The sequence below is a fragment of the Balaenoptera ricei genome, chromosome 4 (genome assembly GCF_028023285.1).
Source record: "Balaenoptera ricei isolate mBalRic1 chromosome 4, mBalRic1.hap2, whole genome shotgun sequence".
In the NCBI taxonomy this organism is placed as follows: domain Eukaryota; kingdom Metazoa; phylum Chordata; class Mammalia; order Artiodactyla; family Balaenopteridae; genus Balaenoptera; species Balaenoptera ricei.
Window position 1 is genome coordinate 154,722,520 of NC_082642.1, and position 15,255 is coordinate 154,737,774.

The 15,255-nt window shown below is 42.6% G+C and overlaps 1 protein-coding gene across 6 annotated transcripts in view; it reads right to left on the reverse strand.

Annotated features, from left to right (window-relative positions):
* Window positions 1–384: 384 nt before the first annotated feature.
* The window catches only part of ERG (ETS transcription factor ERG), a 278,178-nt gene continuing 263,307 nt past the window's right edge, over window positions 385–15,255 (reverse strand). For all 6 annotated transcript variants that reach the window (XM_059921559.1, XM_059921553.1, XM_059921558.1 and 3 more), the window contains 4 exons: window positions 11,771–11,839; window positions 11,022–11,078; window positions 10,290–10,337; window positions 385–3,137 (listed from right to left, as the gene is read on the reverse strand). In XM_059921559.1, coding sequence (XP_059777542.1) covers window positions 2,617–3,137; window positions 10,290–10,337; window positions 11,022–11,078; window positions 11,771–11,839 — 695 coding nt within the window. In that variant the 3' untranslated portion in view covers window positions 385–2,616. The remainder of the gene's footprint in view (window positions 3,138–10,289; window positions 10,338–11,021; window positions 11,079–11,770; window positions 11,840–15,255) is intronic.

Here is a 15,255-nt window from a genome sequence, read left to right on the forward strand (position 1 = left end):
GTTAAAATTGAAAATGAGAATTACGCCTTGTTTTTATTATTTTGTTCATGATACAATCCTGAAAGAGGGGAATTGAGTGATTATCCGAGTAAATGTCTATTTATATGCAGAATGTAGGTGTGCTTCAACTTTGCATTGCAAAATAAAAATGACTGATCTTTCCCATTAAAACAGTGTGGGTCACCCCAGCTGCCAGCTTTTATGCTTTTACTTATTTATGTCTTCCCTAAGGAGATACAGGCACTTTGCGGGCCCTTCCCAAGCTGCTGTAATTGATGGATAGTTGGACTTCTTTTAATCCAAGTAATGCCGAGTGTCTGCAACTTTGGTAATCGGATCCTACCAGCTTTAGAGACCACTGCCAAAATATCCAGAGCACAGAGGTTTGGCAACGTCATTTAATCATCGCAAAAGGATTACAGAGTGCAAAACAAGCCCCCAAACAGCTAGGAGATGGGCCAATTCAGAAACTGACTCAGGCTAGGGAGCTGCTCAGGCTCGCCCCCTCTCACACGGCCTTGCATCCTAGCTCTCGAGCTGCCTTCACCTTGGCCAAGGCTGGCATCCTTTGTGGCACATAGGAGAGAAAAGATGTCAAGGGGAATTGACTTCGGATCAGAGAAATAAACAGTGTCTGATCATCTGTCAGGCTCAGGGTTGGTGAATCCCAAACCAGGGTACCCAGATTATTCTGGTGTGGGAAGGTCAAGGCCACAGTCAACCTGGTAAGAGCCTCTGATGGAGAAGCCAAATGGCAAATTTAGAAGCTGTCACTTGTCTCGTTAGAGTGAGCCATTGCTGCTATCTGTGATGCTTTATTTATCAACAATAATACAGTTTACATGGAGAGCAATAGCTTGTTTGCCGTTCAATGGATGCTTTATAGCAGGAATTAAGGGTGATTCGTGACTAGGTGTGGATCTGGCATTTCTCAATTACAAGCCCAGCTTTAGAGGCCTCTTTCCATTCTGGGTCTAAATCTGGAGGCTCCCAAATGAAAACCTTTGGTCCTTCTGTTCCAGACGGCTCCAGCTGGCAACAAGGCCCCGGAGAGGCCACCACTGTTTGCGTGCCAAGCGTGCCATTTGCTTGGCTCTCCCTTGCACGAGTTCCTGGACAAAGGAGAATTCTAACACAAAACCCACCCCTTGCAGCACAAGTTTCTAAAAGGCAACTTTAGTCACTAAAAAAGTGCAAATGCAGACTCCTGTGTAAATCTGATTTGCCATGCTAGGCCAAGCTTATTTTATTACATACATTCTGCATTCTAAGAACTAATAACTTCATATTGTAAACATTAAGCATACAGAGTTAAAGTTCAAGGCCACATTAGATCATTGATTGTCCCTTTTGTCGTGTATCTTTGGCTGGCCGAGATCAACTCGTAGTGTATAAATGCATAAGTTATATAATTATTATATAAAAAGGAAAAAAAAAACCATTGACTTGTATACTTCATTCTGACAAACGCACAGCGTTCGCGACTCAAAAGGAAACCTGGAGCCCGCCTCGCCCCGATGCCTAGGTGATTTCGGATCACGGTAGCCCAGAAGGCTAGCTCTTACCTGACCCTGTGGAGAGCAGGGTCCCCACCTAAGGATGAGGTCCTGAATGTTTCTTTTAAATATCAGACAATTCCAGTTACAATTTTTCTGTTGATAAACGAACAAAAAGAGAGATGCATGATTTTGTTTCCGAATTCTACTACTTGCCCTGCCTCCGTGACGCTGTGTCCTTCCTCGTAACACTGGATTTGGTACAACACTGACCGAATGGAACCTCAAGTCTCCATGACTCAATTCTCTGCAGAACCGACACCGTCCTAAGTCCAGTCTTTACTGCTCGAGAAGTTTCTTTCCCAGTCCTTGCCTCCTCTTCTGCTTCCTCCTCTCCCACTTCGTCCGTCTACACCCACACGCTTGCCCTCCAGACACGTTCTCAGTCCCTCCCTTCGGCTCCGAGTTCCTGTCCTATCGTAAAGGAGTTGGAAGCTTTGGGTTGTCTTCACAGTTGGAGAGAGCTGACCGCTCTCCATCAAATGGAATGAATCTGATTTCGCCCAAAACTGCAAGTGCTGATGAGTTCCCTATCAATGTCCATTGATGGGCCACAGTCTCTTTTCTTTTCTTCTTTTTCTATGTTGATATGTTTCTCTTTTTAAATACAGGTAGTTTTTTTTTTTTTCCTTCAAATGACATTAGAAATGGCATGTTAGGTCCAGACTGTGTTATCTCTATTGCTTGAGTTTAATCCCAGTTTAATGCATGAGCAGGATCCCAAAGGCTACTCTAAGGTTTACACACTTCTTCAGAACATTTTCTTTGGCACTTCGTTTTTATGACTTCATGCTTCTACTTGCAATGCCTTTTACAAGGTTGGTCCACAGATGATCTGTCCACGTACATTACATTTGTAGCATCCTCTTTATCTCTGTAGTAATATTTTAGTAATTCCCTCCCACTGAGAGTCTCTGGATCTCTTCCCCGGCTTCCTCCCCCTCAGCCCCAGTCAAGCTTTTTCATTCCTCTTGAGGCACTTCTGATTCATGGTCTCCGATAGAGCTTGTGGCAATTGGTTGGCGGTTGCATGTTGCTGGGAAAGGCCTCTCTCGGGTCTTTAGTAGTAAGTGCCCAGATGCGAAGGCATATGGCTGGCTGGGAGCCTAGTGTTAGGGTAGATCCCTCCTGTTGGTGAATTCCAGTATGGGTTTGGGGCAGCAAAAAAACTGGACGATGTCACGGGGAGGGCTGGAGGGTGGGGGGCCACAAAGTTCATCTTCTGCGGGTGGGTGTGATAGGAGCCCATGTAAGGGAGGTCCGAGGGGTACTTGTACAGGGAGGACTCTGGAGGGTGGGGCTGCAGGGCCTGGGCGATCCCGTGGAAGTCAAACTTGTAGGCGTAGCGCTTCCCGTGGACTTTGGTCATGATGTTTTTATCATAGTAGTAACGGAGGGCCCGGCTGAGTTTATCATAGTTCATATTGGGTTTGCTTTTCCGTTCTCCCCAGCGCCGGGCCACCTCATCCGGATCTGTCATCTTGAACTCCCCGTTGGTGCCCTCCCAGGTGATGCAGTTGGAGTTCGAGCTGTCTGACAGGAGCTCCAGGAGAAACTGCCACAGCTGGATCTGCCCGCTCCCTGATGAGGTGGGAAAAGAGAAGAAAACCCCAGTGAGAACAGGATCTGAGCTAAAGGGGGTCTTTCTTCAGCGATAGAAGAGGGGGCTGTGGTGTCCCACCCAGAGTTCCTTTACCAGGCTGGGCGTCCATCCCTCAGCGGCTGGGGTATTGGCTACTCTTGTCCCCCAGCTCCCCCTGCTTGTCTCCAGAGAACGGCCCTTGGCTGAAGAGGAGCTGCCTCATCCACCCCCAGGTAGCCCACAGCCTGATGGGCTGACACAGGGTACCAGAGGCCGGCCCCCTTGCCTCGAAGAGGGACCAGTTCTGTGACGCTGGTCATGCCCCGGGCTCCGCATGGGATCAGACTAAAGCAGGGTTCCAGCTAAGGCCACAAGCTTCCTTCACTTTCCCCTGTCCGATCCTGTGTCCTCACTCCCTCTCTCCTGAGAAATACCCTTAGTTAATCACTTGCACAAGTATCCTTAGCCCAAGCTCTGTGTCTAAGGAACCTGACCTAAGATGATGATCCTTGGTGACTACCAGCCTGATCTACAGATCCAAGTCCTTCCTGGAATGCAAAGAGTTCCTACAGGTCAGAGTTCAAGTTTGTTCCATCCATTTCTGACTTCCTTAGAAGAATAGCCAAGTCAACTTTGTGTTTTGGGGGTGGAAGGGCTTACTTTTCCTCTTTTGTGAGGCAGAAAGTGCTGTTATGTGGCTGGCAATAATGACTTAATACCATTTATACTGGTTAGGTCAAGTAAAATAATAAAAGTCAGATTTAGGAAATGAACTTCAAAAAGTTTATGGAAAAAAATCGAGAATGGAAGTAAACACCGTTATTTCTAACATAACATTTGGCTGGCATGCAGAAAGCCATTCTGTCAAAACTTTTCCTAGAACAGAATTAACCCACTCAAAATGAGGAAGTTTAGAAAAAAGTTGGCTCTGTTTCAAACCAGATCACCCATTTCCAGTATTTAGGCAAATGCATCTTAACGGAAATCCACGTGTTGTCCCTGCGTTGCAATGCCAATTGTGTTAAGCAGAGTTTCCAAAAGAAAAAACTGTAACAATGAGTGATTGCAAGCCCTCTTGGGGCTTCCAACAGAGTCAATGGGACCTCATTTGACTGGGTGGACACAGAACTCTCTTGATCCCATTGGAGACCTATAGATGTGGCTTTTAGGTTTTATTAAATTCAGAGAAAAATCCAGGCACACCATTCTAGACTCTATGCTACAATACTTTAAGATGATTGCTGGCTCCCTAAAAGACAGAAACATGCAAATATCAACAGTCATACCAGGAGTAGCAGAAGAAGTACCAGGAGAGGCGAAGTACCAGGAGTATCTGGTCCTGAGTACCAGGAGAAGCTAAGATGCTTTAAGCAGATTTTAGAAGCTTTGAAAATGGATACATGAGGCAGGCCTTTCCTCCCAAACTCCCAAGCACTGCCTTGGGCTTATTACCAAAAAGATTATCTTGTATTATACTATCAGTAAGTATCAGTAGATATGATAAAATCTTTAAAGGAACTGTTGACTATTCAGGGCATTGAGGAAATGTAAAACTCAATTATAAATGTGTTTTCTCTAAATCCTCCCCACTAGCTCCCTATATAAATTGTCCAACTCATAAATCTTTGTTTCCATGTTGGCTACATGGAAATGGATATGTTTGTGAATTTATCCATACAATAGCAACGTGAGAAAGGTCAGCCTTTTCTGAATTTGTTCTGGAAAATTAGCATTTTCAGTCTAGCAACACATTTGAAATGTATTAACAGCTTGTAGTTCATCGCAATGGAAGCCTTTGCTTTTTCGGGACCACATATTCAAACTGTTCTCAATCAAGTTTTCTTGCCCCCAACATTTCATTAATATGCATTTAAAAAATACAAATAATAGTTTGAGAAAACCATATGGTTTCAGTATATATATTGTAACCAAAGGATTACTACTTGAAAAAAAATTCCATATATGACCTGGGAATAGGGAAAAACATAGATTTTTGATTTAACAGTGTAACATATGTTTCAATATAAACACATAGAGTTGTTTGAAAATAAATATTCACTGTCAACCTCCTCCCATACAGAGAACAATCCCACAGATTTTGTATAAATACACAGATCTTCCTAAACAGTCAAACTTATACTTGGTATCTATTCAAGCCTTGGCATTGCCTCTTGGGAATTTGTCCCTCACCCACTTCCTTTATAAACATGTATAGGAGAGAACCAGTGTACAAAAGTGTTTTCCCATCTCTCCTGTTTCTGAAGAGCTAATAAGTCAGGGAACTAAATTCATGGCTAGAAATTCAAAGTTCAGAGGATGGATGAGGAATTTCTCCCTAGACGATTCTACCCATCAGCCCTTGTACACAGGGTTCGGGCCTCTGAGTATTTCAAGAGTCTATGGGAATAAGACACCTGTAAACAAAACTCATCAGCTTCCGAACCTGAGAACAAAACCATAAATGCAAATCAATTAATGTTTAAGTAGATGTTATAAAATGTAACATTATGTCAAGCTCGTTACTTGTTAAATTTAATATGACAAAATCCACTGCGTTCACGGTCTACAGCAGATTTTCTCCCTGTTCGAGAATCCTCAAGGGGGCACAATGTTTGCTGAGAAGTTATAGTCAGTGGTAAATTAAACGAGTTACTCGTGGCCACTAATTTCGAAAGCAATTTATTAAATTCTTCGTTCACTGTCGAAACAATAACACTTACTGTGCACTGAAGGTACATTTTAGAATACAGAATAGGGATTCCAGAACACGAATGCCTAAGATTTGGAAGCCTAAGAGTGGCTTGGGTATTCCACTGGTCAAACCAACAAGTAAAAGGAGAAGCTCTTGTAAGACCAAACCTTCCACCCAAATAGACTCACCACCTGCACCTCAAGAATTACCTTCTTCGGAAAAACTCTTCATATCTATTTTCTCTCTCTATCCTGATAACCTCCTTTGGAACATCCGTAAGGAGTAGCTACTTTTGTCCTAGTTTTGTCCAAGGTAATTAACTAAAAAGGCAGGACGGGGAGGGGGGGGGGAACCAAAGATGTCGGCTGCCCACCTATAGCAGAGTCCAGTGGGGTGAAGGGGCGTGGGGCGTGGCTTCAAAGAAGATAGAAGGCAATCCTTTCATTCTGGGGAGGAAAGTGGTCTCCGAATGCAATTAGAAGAAAAGAAGAGAAACATACTAGTGAAGAGGTACAGACCGAGCAAAAAAGGGCAAAACATCTAAACGGTTTATAAACCACAGAGAAAAGCACAGCTGTGAGTGACTCAGCAGCTGTGGGTCAAGTAGGAGGGGTGTCCCCAAGCAGGGCACTCAGTAGCCAGCTGATGGAGGAACAGAGCAGTAAATAAAGCAGAGAGGGTCTTTAAAGCAGCAAGCACCACGGTGGCAATCACTTGGGCTACTTTCTACAGTAGCTGGAGGTGCTGCAGAAAAACCCATGTGCACAGCCTGGACCCCTCAGCACATTAGGATCAAGGCAGCAGGCATGTGTCTCAGACGGAAGGCTTTGTCTGTGGCTCAGACAGGACTTGTTGGGGGGTGGGAGGGGCAGGGCAGTATGGTGGCCGGAAGCACCCCTTTGGAGTTGGCACTGTCGCAGCTGAATCCTGGCTCTGCCACTTATGGGACGTGGGGCAGCTCACCCGGCTCTCCGTGCCTCAGTGTCCTCGTCTGCAAAATGCAGGTGATAGTAATACTATCAAGATGGTGGTACTATCTTGTAGGATCACTATGAGGATGAATTCGGTATGTGAGTGCTCTTATCATGGTTTGTTTGAGCTGGAAAGCAGGGTTTAAAGAAAGATACATCCCTTGCCTAGAGCCAGGAGATGCCAAAGGAAGACAACCACCTTCCCCCAAAAAACCCCATGCTGGCCGGGCAAAAGCTGGGAATGGTGGTATTCTCAGGGCTGGCCAGCATCATTGAATGCTGACTGGTACCAGGCATCATTCTGAACATTTTCCATGTGTTTATTTAATCCCCTCCCCCCAGAATCATGTGATAGCCCATTGTAGGGATGAGGAATTAGAGCCCAAAGAGGTAGAGTGACTTATCTTGCCCAAGGTCAGGAAGGGTTGGAACCCAGAGTCTAGGCCTTGGTGCTGAATCACTGCACAACAACACTGCTTTTGGGCCTCGTTTCTGCACACACCTCTGCAGTCTCCTTCAGTCATTCCCTGGGCCTGGAGCTCGGTGGGTTCCCAGTAGAAGACTGGCCACTCCCACCTCCTAACCAATGGCAAAACATCCCTAAAACTGGTCTCTGGTTCTGCATGAAGCAGGTTACACTTTCATGCCCACCATTAAAGACTATCCAGTGAGCACCGAGGGAGCTACTGAACTCTTGCTCCCAAGAAAGCTCTTTCACGGAAAGGCAATTTCTGTTCATCACAGAAGCCACATTAAATGGTCAACCATTCTGACGGGATATAAAGGGGCTATGTCGCTAATATCTGATCCAGGACATAATAATGCAGGGACACACTCTTCTCGGCAGAAGAAATACGTCCAAAGTGCACCCCAAACGCATATTTTGGATGGAGATGTTGCGAGGCTGTTATCATCTTGTGCATTCATACTATATGATGTCATCTTTCCATTTAAAATGGTTTAAAAAAATGTCTGCATTGTGAAAAGAGGAGAGGCAGCAGTTTAAAGTGGTGAAGGATTTATTTATCAGAGACTGGGAAACTAGAATCAAACAGGAGGAAGCATTCTCATTAATAGAATGACAAGACATTCTGGTTTTAGCGGGAAAGGCCACAGGAAAGTAACTGACACACAGCCTAAGGAGAGATGGAGAGAAGGCCTAATTCATTATAAACTAAGTAAAAGAAATCTTTATCTTTGAGTCACAAGTTGGATGTTGCCACTTTCCCCGGGCCCAGTGGGCACAGCCTCAGTGGGATAAAGTGCAGTCTTTGCTTACGATGCCGGTGCTGCTGACCTCTTAGGTACCAAGACATTTTCCCAGGCCAGTGATGGGTCTGCAGTCTCCTCCTTGCTCGGTCCCAGGTCCTTCTACCCCACCATGGGCAACCCCAGGCCGCTGGGCACGGCGTGAATAGACACTAAGCCCTCTGCTTAGGGGGCCAGCAACTCTCTTTGGCCCCAAGCCACCAACCAAGCCACACCTTTGAGCTGCGACAACATGGGCACAGACTTACGTTTCACTTAACCAATTTGTGTGGGTGAAAAGGTCGGTTTGGTTTTGTTTGGAGCAGCTTGACATGTTCCTCCTCTTCATCCCTGACCTCAGCCTCATCCCAAGTATTGAAACAGTTGTTAAACTGAACGGAAATCCTTTCTTTCTATTCTCTTGGTCCTCATTCTCCAAGACCTCCCTCTTCCAGGCTCACTGAGTAGCACTGGAGAGCCAGAAAATGTCAATAAAAGCAGATTTTGGAGACAGAGAGTCAGGGTTCAAACCTGGCCTCCCTTCTTATGGGCTGTGTGACCCAGGAGAAGTTACCTAATTTGTCTGGACCTCTGATTCCTTTTCCGTAGGATGAAGATAATGACCTCCCAGGGCTGTTCTGAGACAGGCATTTGCCCAGGCATGATATGGGGGAGGGGTGGGGGGAAAGCTATTGAATTGTTATTTCACATTATTGTATTAACTTTCCCAGCATGTTCCAGCTTCCGTCCTGTTCCCCTTTCTAATCTATCCTGAACATTGCTGCCAGATCAGTCTTCCTGAAGCCTGACTAATAATAATCATCTCAAAACATAGTAACCGTTTTTATGTGAATGGTTATAAAGGCAGTTGCAAATAGAAAGCTGAGCATAGGCAGGAGGACGGACCAAGACCCAGGAGACGTGGCCACCAGGTGGATGCTGGGGTGAACCTGTGTCCATCTCTCCACCGGAATGGAAGCTCCTTGAGGGTCAAGGATGGTATCTTGTTAGTCCTTGCATTCGTTTATTCAACCAATAATTATTTAGCACCTGGTCTAGGCCCAAGGGGTAGAACAATAAACAAAACAGACCTTTCTCACTTCTAAGCTGCTTAAAAAAATATTTGCTGAATTAGTTAACATTAATCAAAATTTAATGTCAAAGACGTGGATGCCAAATAATGATATTTTATGTTTTCAAAAGTATAGATTCCCTGTGGGGATGTACACTGATTGAACCTAAATTTTCCCATTTCTAACCCCATTTTGGCCTCAATGTTTAGGAAATATACATTCCAGCTTGTATTTGCAATACGCCTATGACATCTTGGCATCTGAATTTGCTGTTGAGAATATGCAGCATATGCTGTGAATTTCTGAAGTGGATGCCAGCACAGCTGGTTCTGATCTGAATACAAACAAATCAAACAATTTGGTTGGCACTGAAGCGTGATGACAGGTAACAATCCTTGGCAAGGGACAGGTTACAAATGGGCCAATTAAGAATCTGCACTTTCTCCTGGCACCTGAGTTCAGAAATAGACCATTCATTGAAGATGATCCTAAATTTGAAGTCTTGTGGGTGTCATTATGGTTCTTTTTTTTTAAAGATATTATTTTATCTGCTAGTGTCATGGGTTGAATTGTGGCCCTCCCCCCCAAATTCATATGTTGGATTTGCCCAGTACCTCAGAATGTGACACTATTTGGAAATAGGGTCTTTAGAGAAGTAATCAAGTTAAAGTAATATCATTTGAGTGGGCTCTAATCCAATATGACTGGTGTCCTTAGAAAAAGGGAAATTTGGACACAAAGACACATATAGAGGTAAAGAGATACAGGCAGAAGATGGCCATCTATAAGCCAAGGAGAGAGGTCTGGAATAGATCCTTCTTTCATGGCCCACAGAGGGAAATAACCCTGACCACTTGATTTTGGACTTCTGTCCTCTAGAACTAGGAGACAATAAATGTCGATGTCTAAACCCCCAGTCTGTGGTACCTTGTTAGAACAGCCCTAGGAAATGGATACAGTTTGGATTAGGTAATGATGCTCTTTGCTGAAGCTAAATCTTAATTTATAACCCGACCCATTTTTTTCCACTTAGGCAAACAGTACAGTGAGACCTACAACTTCAATTTGTTCAGCGGAAGGGATTTCTTGTCTATACAAGTTCAGTTTCAAAATAGCTACAGCCCAAAAGATAACTTTGTAAGAGCAAAATCATCAGCAGTATCTCACCTGGATTTGCAAGGCGGCTACTTGTGGGTCCAAGAATCTGATAAGGATCTATAGCAAAAAGAAAAGAAGTCAGATCCCAAAGACATAGTTGTGAGCAGGTAGGATGTAGCTCCAGCAATAATGCTGACCCGCTGGTGTTTCCAGATTTCAGAGTTGAAAATGTCCCCCACGCCAAAGTCCCCCAGCACCACGTCTTGTATTAGAAAAGAGGTCACATGGATCTGAGTGATGCTTCTTAGTAAAGGTCTCCTAGCTGGTAGCCGAGCTCAGATTTGGCCCAGGGTTCCCAACACCTAGCCCAGCGCCCTCTCCATCCCAGGATTTAAACAGGGCGGATGTATTCTGCCCAGGGCCGCGTGGGCCGTGCGGCTCAGCACACCGGCAGCAGCACCCGTCCACGGTGTTTCCGCACTGGACTTGGCACACACGCTGATGTTGCTGCATGCGACCTGGAAGGTGAAAATCAAGGAATTGCTAGGCCGCAAAGAAGCTGCCTGTGTGCACGCAGCATGTTTTTTCCATATTTATTGCATGGGTTTTGGAAATGTTTTAGCAAAATCTCAAGTCATTCCCAGTTGAGTAGACTGATAATTTAGTCCCTGTTGTACATATGGAGCAGTCCTAAAGAAGACAAAGGAACATGAGTTTAACTTAGAAAGTGACACATTTTAGAAAGATGCTGCTAAACCTGTTTCTTCTTTTATGGCCACCAAGATGCTCTGTGAAACATACCTAGCTGAGGACGCTGGTCTTCAGTTTTGGGCACTGTGGAAGGAGATGGCTGAGCAGCTGAAGATCCGAAAAACAAAGAGACAATTAGTTATAACTTGTATTTGGCTACTAGACTTTGCTGCTGTTGTATCATCATTCCATCATTTACCTTAGTTATTAACATAATAGCCTTACTCTTATAATAAGAAACATGGTAAGAAAAAAATTTCCTTTCTAATGAAACCAAATGTAAATGTGGTAGCAAAACGAGGGCACTTTAACTTATTTTAAACATTTATTTTTACCCCACTTTTTGCAAAACTAAAAAAAAAATTGAGATGGTTTACAAAACAGATTAAAATGAATCAACTCTAAAATAAAAAGATAAAGGGAAACCACCAGGAAAATATAAAGTACGGAATACTTTAAACATGGCCAAGATTAGGAAATCACCCAGTATTTAATCTGTACTCAAGCATCCTATGAGACATGCATTTGTCCAGAAATGCATTACATCATTCATTACATCATTCATTTCTTTTTGTTATAGAGATATATTACATCATTCATTTCTTTTTGTTATAGATATAGGTATAATGCCAATAGAGAAAGAATCATTGCATTTAAAGATCAGTTGTGCTTTGTTGCCAAAGGGACAAATGTATGTTGAAAAAGCATAGTTTGGCTACAGAAATTATCATTTACTGCATCAAGAGTTATCCACTGCCTTGTGATGTGAGGATTCAAGGCAGTGGGAACCAACACTGTACCTTTCGACTGGGGGGTGGGGTGGCCGTGACTGGTCCAGGCTGATCTCCTGGGTGGTTCGTAAGGTAAATCTGTAAAGATAAATAAATTGACTAAAAGATCAATAACATAACTTGATAACAGCTATTTTGTGTGCTTTTTTTTTGTTTTGTGTTTATTAGAATAAATATTGTGCAAGAAAACCCAGTTATCCAAAGTAATATTCAACCTGGATTCCACGAGATTTGGGTTTTATCTACAAATGATAACTTTGCATCTTTTACTAATCTAACAGTTTCACCCATTAATCTGAAAACTCCCATGGACATATTCTCTAGGAGCTGGCTGACTCTTCTAAGGTAATTTCCTGCAATCGTAGGTCAAGACCATATCAAAAGTTTCTTACAATCTAATTTGTCCTGCTTCCAGCTGGAATTGACATAAGTCCATCACCCCTTTATCATCTTCATGACCCGTCTGAAACACAGCCTACAACATTGATGAATCAACCGATTCCTACTTGAGGTCTGACACTAAATCCACCAAATGACATTCACATTCCTTCCTTTTCTTCTTCCTTGGAAACGAGCACTGCCTTCTCTTATTTGCCAGCTGCCTCTCTCAGCCATCCCTCATTTTCCCTCATCCACTTATATTAAATCAGTCTTAAGGGTCGGTCTAGTTATTTTTCTTTTTTTTTTTTTAATTAATTTTTATTGGAGTATGGTTGCTTTACAATGTTGTGTTAGCCTCCACTGCACAACAGAATCATCCATACACATACAGATATCCCCTCCCTTTTGGACTTCCCTCCCATTTAGGTGGGTCTAGTTATTTTTCTACGCAAATGTCTACTCTTTCTCCTTCTCTAAATGAATTTAGAATTTCTCTAAAATGAATTGTAAGACTGAAATAGTACTGCCCCTGCAATACATCAGCTGAAGTATATGCCAATGATTTCTTTTTGTATTTATAATGTATTGCTACTTGTCCCATAAAACTTAATCACACTTTGCATATGCAAATTTAATAATTATACTTCTGCATCCTCAGTGCAAGTTCTATTAATGACTATGACTCTAAGTCATTTCAAGTTTCCTTTAAAAATACATTCCAGAAATGTTATTATGCATGTTCTTACAAACTGTGCCTACATAAAGCTGGGGAGTGGGGTGGCCAGCTACACGCAATTTTATTACAGAACGATTTCAAAACTACGACTTCTTGGATTGACGGGTCTCGGTCCAATGCCATGTGTCATTCTGGGCCAGCTGAAAGCCATAGCCAGGTACTTCAGCAGGTGTTCTGCTGCCAGTCACCTGGAGATGACTATAAAATCTCACTTGGAGAGATTTTAAACTTTGTTTAAAATTGGCAGTTTGGTGGGTCAATCTTGAAAAAGCTTGTTGACTGTGTTGCAGAAGACATGTCTCTTCCTAGTTTCATATCCCAGAGAGAACAGCAATGAAATGCAACGTGAAATCCAACGCAGAATTGCCTTAATTTATTTGGTCTGTTTGGCTACAAGCATCTCGACTAGTGTGGTCTGTGAAATCCTACCCTCCAGAGCTTTGGTTGAGTTCGATAATTTTTCTTTTGAAACTCTTCTATTGCTCACCACTCCCTCTCCACTGGCATTTCTGTATTTTTGGACTGTAAGCATTTCCCACCCAGTTCCTCAGATTCTCACTTTTCTGGTGTTGAGGTTACACATGGGAATTAAATCTGCAGTCGCTATCAATTTACAACTAACTTTCAACTTAAGTCGCTGGGAGCACTTGCACATAGATTCTCATCTAGTTGCATTTTGTCTAGAAAATGGTTAGGCAGAGTTTCAATTTGAGAATTGTTTCAGAAAGAAAAATCTACTAGCAGGGCAACTGTAACAGCATCTCCCCTACTTTAGGAGCAGACAGCCGTATCAATGTGGGGCTTCTGTCTACCAAGTGAAAAAGCAAGAGAATCCAGAAATATGTTCTAGGTCCTTGCTTCTCCGCAGACCAGCAATATTGGCAATGTCTGGGAGCTCATTAGAAATGCAGAACCTCACTCTAGATCTACTGAATCAGAATCTGCATTTTACCAGATTCTGGTAAACAAAAAAAAAAAAAATAGAGCTACCATATGATCTTGCAATCACACTCCTGGGCATATATCTGAAGAAAACCATAATTAGAAAAGATACAGGCACCCCCACTGTTCATTGCAGCACTGTTTACAATAGCCAAGACATGGAAGCAACCTAAATGTCCATCAACAGAGGAATGGATAAAGAAGATGTGGTACATGTACACATGGAATATTACTCAGACATAAAAAAGAATGAAATAATGCCATTTGCAGCAACATGTCTGGACCTAGAGATGATCATACTAAGTGAAGTAAGCCAGACAGAGAAAGACAAATATCATGATATCGCTTATATGTGGGATCTAAAAAATATGATACAAATGAGCTTATATACAAAACAGAAAACAACAAAAAAAATGATACAAATGAGCTTATATATAAAACAGACACAGAAAACAAACTTATGGTTACTAAAGGGGGGGAGGGATAAATCAGGAGTTTGGGATTAACATATACTCACTACTATAAATAAAATAGATAACCAACAAGGACCTACTGTATAGCACGGGGAACTATAGTCAATATTTTGTAATAACCTATAAGAGAAAAGAATCTGAAAAAGAAAAAATATATATACATATATATATATATATACACAGTTTTATATGTATATATAAAACTGAATCATTTTGCTGTACATCTGAAACTAACATGATATTGTAAATCAACTATACTTCAATTAAAAAAAAGAATCTCGGGGCTTCCCTGGTGGTGCAGTGGTTGAGAATCTGCCTGCCAATGCAGGGGACACGAGTTCGAGCCCTGGTCTGGGAGAATCCCACATGCCACGGAGCAACTAGGCCCGTGAGCCACAGCTACTGAGCCTGCACGTCTGGAGCCTGTGCTCCGCAACAAGAGAGGCCACGATAATGATAGGCCCGCGCACCGCGATGAAGAGTGGCCCCCGCTTGCCGCAACTAGAGAAAGCCCTCGCACAGAAACGAAGACCCAACACGGCCATAAATAAATAAATTAATTAATTAATTAAAAAAAAAAAAAGAATCTGTATTTTAACAAGGTCCCATTTGACTTGGGTGTACACTGAAGTTTGAGAAAGCCTGTTCTAGACAATTTCCATTATTCTTTTCTAAAAATATGTGTTCCTACAGATAAGGATTTCAGAAATGCTGTCTGAGTGTGTTAATACAAATAAATGTGTGGAAAGAGTTCTAGATTGAATGCTTTTACCTGAAATATGAGAAATGGAATTAATAGCAAGTGTCAGTAGTTAGTCTGTTACTACTTTAAACATAAAGACATTGCCCATGAAATGTGACTGGAAGAAATCAAACACCAAACTACTAACAGGAAAATATTTTGAAACTCTTAATTCATAAAGTCCTTCTCAGAGTGTGTAACCTCATCAAAATGTTGAGTA